We start from the raw sequence: 15,861 nt of genomic DNA, 5'->3' as shown, positions 1-15,861 counted from the left end.
AATTTGTGGCATCACTTGAAAACGGATGTTCACAGATGCTCTTCATCCAGTCTGACTGACGTTGAGCTGCTTTGTAAAGAAGAATGGGCAACAGCTTTAGTCCCTGGATGTAAAAAAACATTAAGATAAACCCCAAAAGACTTTCTGGAAAGTGTTGACTTATGGGGGCTGAATACCATGCCACACTTTTCAGATTTGATTTAAAAAGTCAAAACTTGCACACTCTCCTTCCTCTTAACAGTTACGCACTCCTTTGTGTTAGTTTATCACATAAAATCCCACATCGTAGTTTATGGTTTAAGGGACGTGAATAGCTTTTGGAAGGCACTACATTACGATGTTCTGGGTCTTTTCTGAAGCCTGATCAACAGTCGTAGATCTGAACTAAATCTTTAGAGTTACTTCAATCAAACCAAGATCTCCACCTGCATCAGGAAGAATAAAAACAGCTCATTTTTCTGTTCTGGTTGCCTCCTGCTGCTTCGTTTGCTGCTTCCACTTTATTATTCAGTCTTTGATATAAATGATATGAAGAAAAGCATATGGGTTTTGTGTACCGTAGAGCGTAAAGCTTTTCCTTTACAACAGTCTCAAAGCAGAGTCAGTAAGTGTTGCTTTCGCTGTAGCCGGTCACCTGGACAGGCTCCTTCTCTGAGTTTCCTGCAGAGGGAGAGAGAGACATGACAAAAATCAAAAATCTGCTGCTAAATTAAACAGTTTTACACCTTGTGACCTGGACGCGGTTTACTGCCTCCTGGGGCCAACATAGACAGAAGGGAGTCAGGAGAGAAAAGTGTAGAACACAAATGTGTGAAGCTAAATATGAGCTACTCAAAAGCCACATCCAGACACGTTGCAGGAATGTAATTTGGATATTTTGAAGGGTAAAAAAAGAAATACATCTCAAGTTCTTGATGGATGTATTGAAATTACTGTTCAACTCAATGTTTGGGTTGTTCTTTTCACAGTGAGCTCCATTTCTCCAGCATAAAAGTGTTTTTATTACTCTTAACCGACTTAATCATCCCATTTAAAAGCAACAGAACCATTTATAAAGTTCTGTAAACAACATGCTAAGTGGAGTTACACATTTTTAAATGTATTTTTTTTCACGATGCATGAATAAAAAACAATTCCTTCCTATGCCTTCTTCCAGACATACGGCTTGTTAGTTATTAAATACCTGATCAGCTGACTTTTTACTGACGTCTACCAGTCCGAGATTTCTTTGTCTTCTTGCTCTTACTGTTCTTTTCGCTCTTACAGCGCTTGAAGACGGTGCTTTTTCTGATTTGTATGCCTTTCTGTGGAGGAGGTGACTCACAAATTGCATCTGTTTCATTTTGGCGGGAGTCCATCCACCTGAAAGCAGAAATAAAAAAAAAGATTAAGCATATACAGTACTTACTTTTTATTTTACAAGCAGAAATTGAGACTCTGGTCTTGATAGGAGCTTTATGAAGACTAAAATTACTTAAACAGTTTGTGTTTCTTGCTGGCTGACGTGTTTTAGAGGGATATACTCTGTGAGTAGTATTTAGATTGGAAAATCCAAATACCTTTTGTGTTTAATTTGTACCAGCAGAACTGGAGAGGGAAATTTGATCTACCATGAAAGTTGGTCCACTTAAGGATGAAGTGTAATACAGCTGAGTCTCATCTTTGTTGGTGAGCCAATCCAGGTCATGTTAAAGGTCCTGACACGAAGAGGCTAATAGAACCACATCATTTGTAAAACAAACAAAAAAAAAGTAGTTCCTGAGAGTTATCCCCTTCTCCACAACTTCATCTCAAGAAAGTGAAGTCATGTTTTTATCTTCAGTCATGAAAACAAGACTGAAGATGAGTGGCTTTCCTGTAAGAGTTTGACTAACACTTTCTGAATGAGACGTTCGAGAATCAGTCGGGTCTTTTCCAATGCGTAAGAGCGATATCTGAGACTGAGAATCCCTTAGTAGGTGGGATACGCTGTCTTGTTGCATTTCTTAAAGATTGGGACCACCACCCTGGTCTATAACTCTGTTTTAGTCCTCCATATGGCATTAAAAAGGTACATAAAGCAAAATGTCTAGAGCTTTTAGCACATCAGGGATCTTGTCCAATCCTGGTGGTCTGCCATAGATGTCTACCATGGTAATGGACTCAGACCTTCCCTTAAGTCCTTCGAGCAACCTGAAATTTCTCTTTCTAAGAGCAAACTTCATCTTCAGCCCAGGTTTGTTTCCTTCCTAGATGGAGCAGCTTGGGGACTTTTTATCTTTCTGTCATCAATTGTTTCTTTTTTGCCTCAAACAGCCACAGAAGCTGTAGTCTTTCTAGTTGGGTTCATTCGTCCCCTTAAGTATGAGGTCAGTTACTGCTGGCCTTCTCCAACAGGTCCTTTAGTTTTCACCAACCTCCTTTAGACCAGCGCTTGTCAGTAAATTAGGTGCATATAGTTTATAAAAGTGACAGTTGTGATTACCCCTTAAGCTAAACCAGTGCTATAGACGCTCGAATCTAACCTTGTGCTTTAGTCATTATCACCATTCCAAGTGCTATAATTACCTGAAGCTCATTTCTGCAGGTATAACTTCAGACACCAAAAGCTAAGAAAAATGTATCGGTAACACTTTGTTTGACAGGGTGTGCATAAGACTGACACGACACTGTCATAAACATGATATAACATCTGTCATGAATATGAACAAGTCTTTATGAATGTCTATGACGCTTGTCTTGAAGTGTCATTCAGTAAATAATGACACTTTTAACGCAAAGTTGCTTTAAAAGGTGCATTAAAAGTCCACTAGATGTCCCAACTTTGTATTATTTTATAAATATTGACACTTTAATGGAAAGTTGGCACTATTAATTTACTTTCAATGCAACGTTTAGAGCAACCTTGCATTAAATGTGTCATTATTTACCAAATGACACTTCATGACAACAGTTGTAAACATTCATTCCTTCATGTTCATATCAGGCGTTATATCATGTTTATGACGCTGTCATGTCAGTCTTATGCACATCCCGTCAAATAAAGTGTTACCCATTTATCGAATACATGCCTCAGGTTAAAACTTCTCGTAACTCTTGCTTGGCCCATCCTCTAAGGTTATTGAAAGGAATTTTTTTTTAGTCTGTCAACATAGATTTTATGTGATGCTGGTGTCTTTATGCTGTACATTACTGTTTGGCATTAATTATTGACTCTTAGGCAGACTTGTAAGTTTCCTGTGCATCAGCATGGTTAAGGGGAAACGGAAGCTATAAAACATAAGCTTCCTCATACGCAATACAGTTGGGTGGGAGAATGTTTTCGCCAATGCCATGCCACTTAAATGTCATAAATGTAGCCAGTGGCTCGAGGTTTCATAAGCTTATTTTTCTTGGGATAACATAGCGAATCTAAATCATTAAGGCGGACTTATCGGACCTTAGAAACAGCCTTTGTGTTTTGTGTAAGGGAAGTCTCTTACTTGCGTAGTGGCGCTAGCTGGCATGAGCAGGTCCAGGGGTTGTTGAAGAGGGTCATGTTGGTGTCGACGCTTAGCTGCATAGTGGTGGGCAAAGACTTGATGTTGTTGTTGTCTAGATAAAGAAACTTAAGTGCTGTCACGCCATTAAATGCACCAGCAGATAGCTAGAAAAAAGGGAGAATCAATCGGTCAGTTTTTCTCAGCTCAAAATGTCAGGCTTGTTTATCTTTCTGGAATGAAAGCCTCTTCTCATCCTTTCTCCTGCACTCTTCAATATGTAAACACTGACATTTACTGGCCTCCTTCTTTTACCTTTTACCTTCAGCTTTATAGGCATGTGTGAAGGTGCTAAAACCTTCAGAGAGGTGCGAGCTCAACTGACCTGTGTCAAGTTCGTCTCCACAAGGAGGAAGATGAGGCCGCTCTTTAAAAGCTTGTTTCATCTTGGGCTGAAAGAGATGAGGCTATTTGGAAATTTCCACTGGTGTTTTGGAAAAAAATGGAGGATTTTCCATCATGGCAGAGCTGTTTTCCTCCCTCTGCCGCCTCCATTTTTGGGCCACTCCTCTGCCAGCATGGCTCCCAAAGAGACTGTTGTCCATTCAGCAGGCTAAAAATACTCTTCTTCATGCACCGTGGAGCACCCTGCCTCTGTTTACCTGTGATCCAGCCCCTCCTGACCTGTTTATAGGACCCTTCCAGCCGGAGTGCAAAACACACGCTGCTGAAAATATCGCTTGTGTAATAATTAGATCCAGATATGCTTGGCCAACATCCTGCAAACAAAAACACTCTAAAAATACCTACATTTGGGTTAAAAAAAGTATCTGAATCTGCTTGCCAGCTCCCGCTGCTTCCACCTGGTTTCACACCGTCCCAGCGTAAAAAGCTTATTTTACGGATGTTCTCCCTTTGAGCGCCTCATTTCACTGGCACAGTTACGCTCAAATATTGTCTTAACCTCAAGTATCAGATGAATGGGTGTCTGAATAAGAGCTCATACTGTACACTGGCAACCTGGTGAACAGGGGCAAGTCAGAATTACTTGAGACCCAATCAGATCATGATTTCTAAAACAATTGAAATTCACAAATAACTTATATTATGTTTTTTTTTTCTTTTCTTTTTAGCTGCTCAACTTACATTACAAAAATGTAACGAAACAAGCAAAGTAGTTAGATTTTTTGTGAGAATGGGTTATGTAAATAACATTATACCCAAAACTCAAAAAGAAACGTTAAAAGAAAGCCCTGCAATTTGCACATTTTTGCAGGGCTTGTTTGGGGAAAATAAAAACACTACGAGAACAGGATTTGAGTCACTTTTTGGATCATATTTGCTCTATTTTCTCATCTTTATAAACTAAACAAATTCAAATATCAAATTTGGGTGCCTCAAAGTCTACTTCTGAGTAAAAGAGTAAAAGTCACTGAATATATGTGTTCCTATTTAAATATGAAATTAAAGCAAATGTAAAAGTGCGGTTATTAAAACATGAATATTTTCTGTTACATCAAATATTTTCCAGTTTGTTAAGATTTTAATTCGTTCGTAATAATTTTGCCCTAACTAAAAACAAAAGTCTCCATCTGCATCAAACACCTGCGCCGGTAGGCTTGACGCACACAAAATGAGGCGCCGTACTGTGGACGCCCCAGGTTTAAAGGGCTCAATGGAAGTAGATACCAAAAGCTAGTCCAAACCGACAGTCGATTTTCAACTAATTAAGTAGGGGTAAAAAAGACAGTGAAGAGCCCAATATTAAAAATATTAGCATATTCAGCAAAATCTGTTATTCAGATTTTTTGTCGCCTTTTTATAGAAACTTGCCGATTTATTTTTCCCAACTTAAACTTTCAAACTTCCTTCTAAAGCATTTAAAACAGGCCAAAATGAGTGTAAAATTACAAAAGAAGACACTTTTAGTTTTACTTTTCACCCAAATCCTTTCCCTTTAGTTTTTGATCACAGATCGATGCTCTCAACCATGAAGTAAACAGGTTTTACCTTCTCCAAGCCCATATCGTCCAGGTGTAGTTTCTCCATGTAGCGACCAAAACTCTGGAAGGCGTTGTCTGGGATCGTCTTCATGGGGTTCTTTCCCAACGTGAGCTCCTCCACCACTCGCAGTTTGCCCATGGCGGCGCTGGGATAGGCGGACAGCCTGTTCCTGTCCAGGTGAAGGATAGCGAGGTTCTCCACTTCGTCCAGAGACCCCGGGTGCAGCGTCGTCAGCTCATTCCCACTCATGTGCAGCCAGCGCAGGTCCTTGGCACCCGCGAAGGTCCCTGGCTGGAGTTCCCGCAGCCTGTTGTTGTTGAGCTGCAGAACGAAGAGGTTGATCATGGGGGAGAAGAGCCCCTTGGACAGCTCGCTCATCTGGTTCCCCTCCATGTACAGGTAGGTGAGCATAGTCAGATCCTCGAAGGCGCCCGACTTGATGCTGCTGATCTTGTTGTTGGACAAGTAGAGGTAGACGAGCTTCTTCAGTCCCTTGAAGGCCTGGGATTCAATCTCTCTTATCTGGCAATGTTGCATGTGCAGAGAAACGAGACCCTTGCTTTCGCTGAAGGCCCCTGAGGGGACGGTGCCCAGGTTGTTCCTCTGCAGGTTCAGCAGACGGGTGGCCTCAGAGACCTGGGGGATCTTCTTGAGCCCCACGCCGTCACAGATGATGTGCTGCAGGTCTCCGTGGCAATGGCACGGGCTCGGGCATTGGCTCTGGACTCCCAGGAGCCCCAGGAGGATGCAGCTTCCCAACAAGAGCACGCAGGACGCAGAGCGCATTCTGATGGCTTCCGTCAGAGCAACTTTCACAAAAGACAAACCTCGACGGGAGCAGTTAGGAGAAGCTACAACAGAGCGTGGTTTTGCTGTGAGGAAAACAGAGAGGAGGAGTGAGCACACAGCGCTATTTATAACATTTCCTTGAGGAGGGAAAAAAATGAGGAGGGTTAAAGTGAGAGGTCTGCACATGGAAGTCAAGTGTCAGTGAGAATTTAACCCTCACAGAGCGCCCGTCAACGTCTTCTCTCTGCAGCAGGTTTGCAGGGACGACCTGACGTCCAGCGCACCACAGCGGACGCATGTCCCAACAAATCACAACAAGCACCAATTGTAGTTTTTTTCCCCCTCAGAGGCTCCAGGTGAATGTTTGACAACGTGGCATGAGGTCAGTTTGGTTCTGTGCACGCTCCCAGACTTTGCTATTGTTTTTCAGTCTGCGGTGGCAGGAAAAAGGAGCCACTCCTGCGCAGCTGTTTTATAACCTGTAATAGTCTCCAGATGGCTGGCATGGAAGCAAGATGCAAGTCATCTGCAAAAAAGAAAGGGAGGGAAAAAAAGCATACTTCCATCATCACGGGCGTGAAAACTTTAAATGCCACTTTGCATTCCTGTGTGCATTGTTCCTCTTGAAAACAGAGAGCGGGGTTATGTAATGGAGATTTCCTGTTAAACCTCAATGCAGAAGATGGAGCAGTTTATGTAATTTGGAGCCGTTTCTGGCAGGATGTGACTGGCTCAGGTCAGAGGATGGTTTGGCTTCAGCTTCTTGTATTTTATGGTCCCACCCATTTAAAAAAAAATGAAGAAAAAAAAAAGGAATCTAGTGTTTACCTCACAAATCTAACATTTTAGTGTGAATCTTAATTTTTCTTTTTAGAGGTTTGGCAGGTGAAGACTCTCACCACAGCCTCATCTGAGGGAGCCTGACGTTTATTGCTCAGTTTAAACTTTCCTGCTGCTGATGGAGGATTCTCCTGTGATTTTCTTTTTCTTTCTTTTTTTGATAATCAGCTGAATGGAGAAGAAAACATTCCTGCCGGAGGCAAACGCCAAGTTACCCACTATAAAACAGGGCGGGCTGGATGGAACGTAGCAAATTAAAGGAGCTTAAACACGCATTCAAGTAGAATAGGGATCTGCAACCCAGATTCTTTATTACTCTTTATAAGATGGAAAAAAAAACAACAAGGTTTTGCAAAAATATGCATCTTCCACAGCTTCCTGCAGAAGACAATCTTCTGTTTGTAATTGTCCTCTGTTGGTGCTCCTTGTTAAAGAACAGCAAGTTGTGCAGAAAGTCCTGAAACGATAAACAAACGGGAGTGAAGTTTAAAGAAGGACACATAGCCAAATATCCTTAACCTAATATTTTCATTTCAAGTTGTCATGAAAATAATGTTTCCGTAGTCTGAAATATTCAGCTAGGAGAAAAGAACACTCCTTTTATTGCAATTTATTGTAATAATTCCAAAACAGTCCGTTTTAAACATTTTGAATGCAGTCGGGTATAAATCCCGTAGATTCAAAATGCCATCAAATTCAAACCTATTGGGATTCTAGTTACAATTCCCAACACTTTAGGCCATATTTGAACCAATTCAACTAAGTTGTTTTAAACCAAATCCTGTTTCAATAATTCAAATTTAGTACAGCACAAATTAACTGTCAGTCCAGTTCAATCTAATGAACGATCTAGAATAGTTTAAAATAAGTATTTCAGCTTCCTGTTATCTCAGAAAGGACGGATCTCTGGTTTGGTTGGCTGAGAGAAACAAACAAAACTCTGCAGACAATCAAAACAGAAACTCTTTATAGACACTGATTTAAAAAAACAAACAAACAAAAAAAAACAAAAAAATGGCTTTATTTAATCCTGAACTCTCCTTCTCCACTGACTCATCTTTCTACTTCTTCTGGTGTTTTTGTCGTTGACAGATAGGATACGGCACCACGGAGAACAGCCCAGTGACGTTCCTCGGCTGTCCCCTGGACAACATGGAGAGGAAGTCTGAGACGGTTGGCTACATCATAGACCACACTGAGGTACACCAACACGCTTCTCAAATAAATTAAACAAACACACGTGTGGTTATTTTTCTGTGAGGTGAGAATTTGTTTCCAGATTGTAGAGGTTTTTAAAACAAAGAGTGTGTGTCTGTTTCCCCTCAGGCTAAAATAGTAAACCCTACAACTGGCCAGATTATGCCTCTGGGGATGAAAGGGGAGATAATGGTCCGAGGATTCTGTGTGATGCTGGAGTACTGGTCCGAACAGGCTAAAACACAGGAGTGCATTACTAAAGAAGGCTGGTACAGAACTGGGTGAGTGCTAAGATATCTGGCAGTGTCAAATTAATCACATGCAAACCATCATTTTTAAACTTTTTATTAAAAGCATGTTTTGTTTGTCGGTTTCCTTGGTGTTCTTCCCTCCAGAGACATCGGCAGCTTGGACGCCTACGGCTACTGCAAGATCGACGGCAGGATTAAAGACATGCTCATCCGAGGAGGAGAGAACATTTACCCGGCAGAGATCGAACAGTTTCTCCACACGCATCCCAAAGTGAAGGAAGCACAGGTGTGTGGGGGTAACGGCGCCATCTGTGGCCACAAACAGCAACTACAGAACAGATTCTACATACTGTAGATATCAGAATGAATTTTGGATGATGCTGGAAACCATTGTTATTATTCTTTCCTTGAAACAAAATAATGTTCAATACTTTGACAGTCTCTGATTCATAAAAAAATTGTTAAAATGTTTTTTTTATATAAACTTGTATATCTGTCAAAGCTCTTTCCAGAGCTGTTCCTCTTTATAACATCTTCTTGCTAGAAAAAGGCAGATAAACAATAATTTTAGTTTTTTGCCAACAAAAACCTATAATTATTGTCCATCTGCTTTTCTTTAAAAATTCTTCTTGGTTTCATTATAGTTTGCTTTAGTCATTGTTAAATCTGGATTTGTATTACGAACTTTAATGTTTACACTTGCAGCGTACTCCAAAACTTCCATATCTTTTTATTTCTCTTAACCATAACATGAAGATAATTCATATTACAAATCTAGATCAGCCACTTTAACAACTTTAGTTTAGTTTTGTGCTTCTATTCTCGTTCATTTTCAACATTGAACTCCACACACTGATGAATGATAACGCTCAGTATTTATTTAATTTGTTTCCTGGCTGCTAGGTGGTTGGAGTCAAAGATCCTCGAATGGGTGAAGAGGTCTGTGCCTGCATCAAACTGGTGGACGGCCAGGAGTGCACAGCAGAGGAGATCAAAGCGTACTGCAAAGGACAGGTGGCTTCATTTCGTTTTCATTTCTGCTCTCCTTCCTCTGCCGGAGCTGCTCTGCTCAACATCTCCTGGTTTTTACTTCTTCCAGATCGCCCACTTCAAGATTCCTCGCTACGTCCTCTTTATGACCAGCTTCCCACTCACCATTACTGGAAAGGTGATGTTTTTATGGGATTTTTTTTTTCTTTTCCCAAACCCAGAGCTTTCATTTTGTGGTTAATTACAAACATGTTGCAGCCAGAGTAAAAACAGATCCAGATTTAGAAGCTCAGCCATGAAGCCTGTCTGCACGCACTCAGTGTCCCTCTGGCCTCATTATACAGTCAGATTAATCCAAACCCTAAACTTAGGACTCCTTTGAGAGCCATTAAGTCCAACCGCACGGGGAAGAAAAGGCAACGTGACGGTTTCATGTTCTCACATCTGAAGCTGAAGTTAGAAAAGATGCCTGCAGTCTTTATTATGTATGCTTCTATATATTGTATAATTTTTTTACATATATTTTTGGATGACAAATTAAAAAATGCACTTTAGTGGAAAAATCAGTCACTAGGTTTTTATTCTGAAAGAGGGAGTTTTGGAAAACATACACCCAATTTTTTTATATATATACTTGTATTGATGTGTCAAAATATTATTTTCAATTAAATGGACTCCATGGGTTTCTCAAAACGTTATTTAAAATGTGAAACACGACTGCTCTTCAAAAAATAACTAATATTTATCATTTTGATTCTGAACTCATCCCTGTTGTTTATACATCTTTTCAACTACACTTTTTTCTTCCACTAAACTTTGTCAATGTCATTGGATACAGAATTGTACCACGTAAGATAATATTTGTGTTGTCTAAATCTATTTTTCTAATGGGTTTGCAATGTAATATTCTAATTTTCTTAGCCGTCAGTATCTTTGAGTCGTAGCTTCTTTAGAAAGAGATGGACAGACCACAGATTGAGGCTTAATGTGACAGAGGACAATGAAAGGAAAGATTTGAGCCAGAAACATCAATAATTGTAGAAAGTAAAACTCAAAACATATCGCTGTGCGTGAAATAAATCTGTGATCTTTACTTTTTGAAAGAAAAAAACTTTGGGATGATATTCTCCTCTACTGGGATCCAGAGGTCGAGCAAACCTGGGAAATTTCACATTTTGCAGCCATATTTCTCGAGCAGTTTGCAGATTTAAAAATCGTTTCCTCATTTATTCATTTATCTGTTTTTTATTTTTTTACTCAGATCCAGAAGCAAAAGCTACGTGAGGAGGTCGAGAAGCAGCTGAACTGAAGCAGAGGAAATGACAGACTTCTGTCGTGAATGGAGAGAATTCAATTACGGTTTCAACTTCATAAACTGTATATGAATCGTATAGAATAAACTACAATTTGGATTAAGCCAACCGGCCATCAGAACAAGATAAAATGTCTGGAGAAGCATCTCCGGCAGATAGTGTAATCCGAAAGCGGACCAGTGATGGGCAGGGAACTTTACTGTGATTAGTGGGTCGGGAATGAATAACTTCATCCAGGTGCTTTAAGCTCTTACAAGAAAAAGGCATTAATCCGTTTTATAAAACGTTACGACAAGGACACAATTTACTCTGCAAAGATGTACAGACTCAGATCCAGGTTGAAAGCAGCGTAGGAATCGAGATGGAACATAAAATGTTATTTAATTTTCTTTGTGACAATTTGGCTCTGACCGTCCTGTGAGGCTGATGTATGCGGACAACTTGTTGGTCTGCTCAGTTTTTACCCAGCAGCTACAAAACTTACATTTATTATTATCATTATTATTTTTTTAATCTCAACTTGAAATAAACTTTATTGAAGCCAGACGTGGGTGTTCCTCTTTTACGGGAAGAACGGAGGCGTTTTTCTTCATCCCGGCGGCAGGTGCACGCCTCTCCGGCCCTCGACATGCCGTTCGTTCTGATTAAAAATGTAAAAAATGAGCCGACATGGCAGACACGCTGAAAGCCGTAAAGAATTTCCTGCCTGGACGACATGTGCGGGCTGCAGGATCGGGTGTCGGCGGCTGTCTAGGCCTGAAGGATTTGGCCCAGAAATAGCTCCTAAAACAAACGTTGGCTTTTGGCTCTTTAAGAAGGAACCAAAAGGTCTGTTTCCCTTCTTTTATTTTCTGTTATTTTATTTGACATATTTCAGGTTTCATTAAATGTTTCAGGATGTTTTATTCTTACAGAAACAGCCAAGAGAAAAGAAGATTGGCTGAACTGGCCAGCGAAGATTTTTGCAGGGTTTTAATATCACTTGGAAAATAGAAGGTAAAATCCCAGCATCCAGTCAGTTCAGACAAGATTTCATGGTTGAAACTTATTTCCTAAGTTTTGTCTAAGATGCATGTTAATATAAATATACAGTATATATATAATACTATTTGTCCATTTCTTTTTCTCAATAACAAAATTGTCTTCTTCGCAGCTGATAAGTTCATTTAAATTTTGCAGCAATATGCATTAACCCGCTTTCAAATTTAAGGTTTTATAGCTGAGATGGTTTTTTATCATGTTCTGAAATTATTTTAATCTTAAGTTTAAGTGTATAAAAATCACACAACAGATTTTAAGCTGTCATTACTTATTAAAAAACAAGTGATACCCAAACTGAGTGTGGAAAAACTAAAATAATTAGTGTGACCGATCACCTTTATTAGAGCAGTAATTTTATCAGTTTGCTGGTCTGGAACATATTTCTGCTTCTTAATAAATCACATAATTTGTTGCTTGTGCATCCATTTCCTTCCACTCAACTTTCTAATTTATAGTTTTTTACCTCATTTTGTGAGATGTGTGCTTCTTTGACCTTTTGTGACTCCACTTGTGAATATTAACCGTCAGCAGTTTTCCTCATGGATCTGTAGACCAGCGGTATAACTTTCACTCATTAACCCTTGAACCCAACAAAACTCACGCTGTTCCTGGCTAAAACCAATTTCAAAAACAACATGAAAATACATTTTCAGCAGGTTGTTTGTTTGGAAAACACAAAATGAAAGAATGCATCACTTACCCTGTTGCTTGATCTTTATTGAACCCCCAAAACAGCATCGCATATGCTGATCCCTGACGCATTAATAAACGGAGAATTGTTAGATTTGATGCATTTAACGAGAAGGACGAAAAGAACATTTTTCACTCTTTGACCACTGATCAAACCACAACTGTATGATTCTGATCTCTGATTTGTGCGTCTCTACTTTTTTCTGTCTTTATAGGTCATTCTTTCTCCAGAGCATTCATTTTGGCTTTCACTTAGAAAATTAATAATCTGAAAACACCATGTGGACAGATCACAGCAGTTTGAGGTAACTCTTTTTGTCCTTTTCCTGCTCCACCCTGCACACAAACACCAGGGTTTCTCTGGGGGTTTTTCCACGTCGGTGTGAAGGAGCCAGAGTGGCCGGGAGACAACCCTGACCTCGCCCTCGTCCAGAAGCCTAGGGAGCGTTTTCCCACAGCGTCACGTCAGGACTGCATCACTGGGGCTAAAAAAACAAAACCCGAGCACGCAGAAACGCCTCAGAGAGGGAAGCTTGTTTTAGGCTTGTTTTAGGCTTTGGGCAGCGGGATCCCAACGGCAGTCTGCCGTCCCTCCATCTGCTGCTGGGCCTGCCTCACCTGCTCCTCGCTGCAGCAGTCCTGCAGGAAGACGGCCGCCAGGTTGCGCAGGCGGGGGCTCTCTGCCAGGGAGAAGCGCAGCATGCACTGCAGGATTCCCGGCTCGGAGATCTGGGAACGGGTCGCGGGCGTGGCAAGGTTCATGAGGGTGGTGACGGCCGACAGGACGGTCTCTTCCCGCCGGTTGGACAGGGAGTTTGTGACCAGGCTGATGCCGCCGCTCTGCAGGATGACCTCTCTACAGTCAGGGTCCATGCTGAGGTTACACAGCCCCCCTGAGAGCACAGAGGAGGCAGTGAGGTGAATCTTACGGTTCAAGAAAACTCAGATGTACTGATAATAAAAAAAAAGGCAGCTTTAATTTGGCTGTAAAGTTATTTATTAAACAGCCATGAGCTTGTGAATTGAACGATTGCTGCGTTCTTTATATGAACATTGGTGGCATCCCACAGGGATGAGTGTTCGGACCGAAGGTTATCTTTGGATTTTAGTTCAGTTCATTTTGTTTGTGTAGCAACAAGTTATGACAAATATTTCAGATGTTCCAATTTATTTACAGAAGCGCTCAAGGAATCAGATTCATACCAATACGAGTCAATCAGACCTATTTCAATCAATAAGTCACAATCCAGTCTTATCATAGATGGAATACTGGATAGTATAATTCCAGTTATAGTGACGATTAATCAAAATGCATCCATAGAACTATGCCAAGTCAACCCCAGGAAGCTTTTAATTTGACCGCAATCTCTCCTCCTAAGGAAACTGGTATGTTTTTGCTGATGATATTAATATTTTCTACTCCGGAAATGATTTGCAGCATTTATTTTACTTTATTTGGAAACTGAAAGACTACATAAACATGCAAAGATGTGAGATATAAAAAGGATCAATTGAAACTGATTAAGTAAAAACACATAATGATGGAAAAGAGAGATTAAAAATATTTCTTCTAAAGCATTAGGAAGCATTGCAGTACTAAAGAATAGATATTAAATATTCATATTCTCTACTGCTCACTAGTTTCACTTTATTTAAGCATCTGTGCAGAAGTCCAGAGCAATAATTCACTATTTCTGAACTATCTCAAAAAGAGATATTAATATATGATTGTCATGATAATTTTTTTTACTGAACTTAAACACTTACCCATCCCAAACTCCACAAAGTTCTCGTTCTCCTCGGTCAGCATGTCCAGGAAGAGGTCGGGCACCTGCAGCTCCCGCAGATACTCCAGGTTCTTTGGGTCGTACGCAAAGTTGGCGAGGTTGGCCAGAACTTGCTCTTTGGCCTCTAATAAAGGAAAAATAAGGCAAAAAATGAAATCAATACCACTGATTGTATTGTGTTGTTCTAATTTACACCACCAGGAGGCGCTGTTTGTTGATAGCGCTTGGTGAGATTCTGACAAATTGTTGGTAATATCCCCCTAAAATATGAATCACAAAGCAGTGTAGACATTTTCTACAAATTTCCTGTCAACAATGATTTTTTAAAAATTACGATTATTTTAATGAATAAAAAATAAGCTGCTGCATTAAAATGAGTCATAATAATAAATTTAATTCTAGTCCAAGATTGTTCCACCTATCCCATTACTATCCCAGTCTACTGAGTTTTCCTGCTAGATCTATTTCCTCTGCAACCCAATCTCACACAAACAGGAACCATTAATGTAAAAATTATCTATTAATACGTATTTTCCCCCAGAAATAACACATTTTCCCTCTAAAAGAAGAGGCTTTACATAAACAAACGTCATTAGGGATCAATTAAAATTCGTCACCTTCACTGTCCGTGTCCTGAAATTCAGTGACAAGAGATTGTAAATATTCAAACCGCTCCGGCGCTTCTGTGGAGCTCATATTTCAGCTTCCGGCTCCACTTTGGTGGCTTTATGCAAGCCAGGCTCCGATTGATGTGTTTTCAAGCACAGGTTTACCACATTACTTTACTGATGTGAGTTGTTTTCAGTCGTACGTCTCTGAAATGTGTCCGACAAAACGAACAAGTAGAAAAACAGTTCCGGGTTTCCCAGGTGTTGTTTCTATTCTGGTCACCCCCCCCAAAATGCGCCCCAAATAGCAAATTCAATGCTGCGTTCTATGCACATCGGAAATAAGAGTTCGAATCTGGCAACAGTGTCGGAGAACAGAGTTCTGCCTCGGAAAGTCGGATTTTACAGAATAGCTCTAAGTTTAGAATCCAATATAGTTTCAAAGCTTAAGAGCAAAGTGAAAGTTGTAAACTAATTACTGCCTCTTCTAGGATAAAATGTTTCTGTTTTCTTATTATTCTGAAATTTCAGCTACGATTTACGAGTAGCTTCAACACGCCGTGAAGAAAACCGAGGGGAAAAATCAATTGGGACGCAAAGTGCGACACAACACCGGAAGTTGTCGCCAGACCTAAGGAGGTGTGTACGTCTGTGCTGTTGTGTCAGCCCACACTCGGAAGGTCATCTACAGGAAAAACTGCCTAATGTAGATTTAAAATTTGAGTTTTATTTTCAGGCAATAAGCCTCGTTAATGACACAAACACGCCATGATGACGCAACACAAGCTGTCCGCCGGAAAACGTTTCACCAAACCGATTCTGTTCGGGAGTGTGCTGATTGGACTCGCTACTCTTTTCATAAACAGGTAATTTATTATTTGCGCCTTTAGTAA

The 15,861-nt window shown here is 40.3% G+C and overlaps 3 protein-coding genes across 4 annotated transcripts in view; 1 reads left to right on the top strand and 2 right to left on the bottom strand.

Annotated features, from left to right (window-relative positions):
- Window positions 1–11,388, top strand: part of acsf2 (acyl-CoA synthetase family member 2) — a 33,168-nt gene extending 21,780 nt beyond the window's left edge. The window contains exons 11-16 of the mRNA XM_028030131.1: window positions 8,184–8,291; window positions 8,418–8,569; window positions 8,684–8,825; window positions 9,443–9,553; window positions 9,639–9,707; window positions 10,791–11,388. Coding sequence (XP_027885932.1) covers window positions 8,184–8,291; window positions 8,418–8,569; window positions 8,684–8,825; window positions 9,443–9,553; window positions 9,639–9,707; window positions 10,791–10,838 — 630 coding nt within the window. The 3' untranslated portion in view covers window positions 10,839–11,388. The remainder of the gene's footprint in view (window positions 1–8,183; window positions 8,292–8,417; window positions 8,570–8,683; window positions 8,826–9,442; window positions 9,554–9,638; window positions 9,708–10,790) is intronic.
- Window positions 235–6,626, bottom strand: chad (chondroadherin). Its single transcript, XM_028030132.1, has 4 exons — window positions 5,469–6,626; window positions 3,462–3,625; window positions 1,184–1,362; window positions 235–660 (listed from the first exon to the last, which is right to left on the bottom strand). Exons 1-3 carry the CDS (start codon window positions 6,435–6,437, stop codon window positions 1,200–1,202), a joined length of 1,296 nt encoding a protein of 431 aa, XP_027885933.1. The 5' UTR covers window positions 6,438–6,626; the 3' UTR covers window positions 235–660; window positions 1,184–1,199.
- A 1,187-nt stretch (window positions 11,389–12,575) lies between the features above and the next one.
- armc7 (armadillo repeat containing 7) lies at window positions 12,576–15,434 on the bottom strand. 2 transcript variants are annotated; one of them, XM_028030137.1, is made up of 4 exons: window positions 14,978–15,434; window positions 14,341–14,484; window positions 13,192–13,466; window positions 12,576–13,058 (listed from the first exon to the last, which is right to left on the bottom strand). In XM_028030137.1, exons 1-4 carry the CDS (start codon window positions 15,054–15,056, stop codon window positions 13,050–13,052), a joined length of 507 nt encoding a protein of 168 aa, XP_027885938.1. In that variant the 5' UTR covers window positions 15,057–15,434; the 3' UTR covers window positions 12,576–13,049. The 2 variants fall into 2 exon arrangements, with proteins under 2 accessions (XP_027885938.1, XP_027885937.1); XM_028030136.1 differs by having other exon boundaries at window positions 12,576–13,466.
- Between the last annotated feature and the right edge of the window lie 427 nt (window positions 15,435–15,861).

The sequence above is a fragment of the Xiphophorus couchianus genome, chromosome 10, assembly GCF_001444195.1.
Source record: "Xiphophorus couchianus chromosome 10, X_couchianus-1.0, whole genome shotgun sequence".
Classification (NCBI taxonomy): domain Eukaryota; kingdom Metazoa; phylum Chordata; class Actinopteri; order Cyprinodontiformes; family Poeciliidae; genus Xiphophorus; species Xiphophorus couchianus.
The sequence above is the reverse complement of the archived record's forward strand: the minus strand, read 5'-3'. Positions and strand labels throughout refer to the sequence as shown.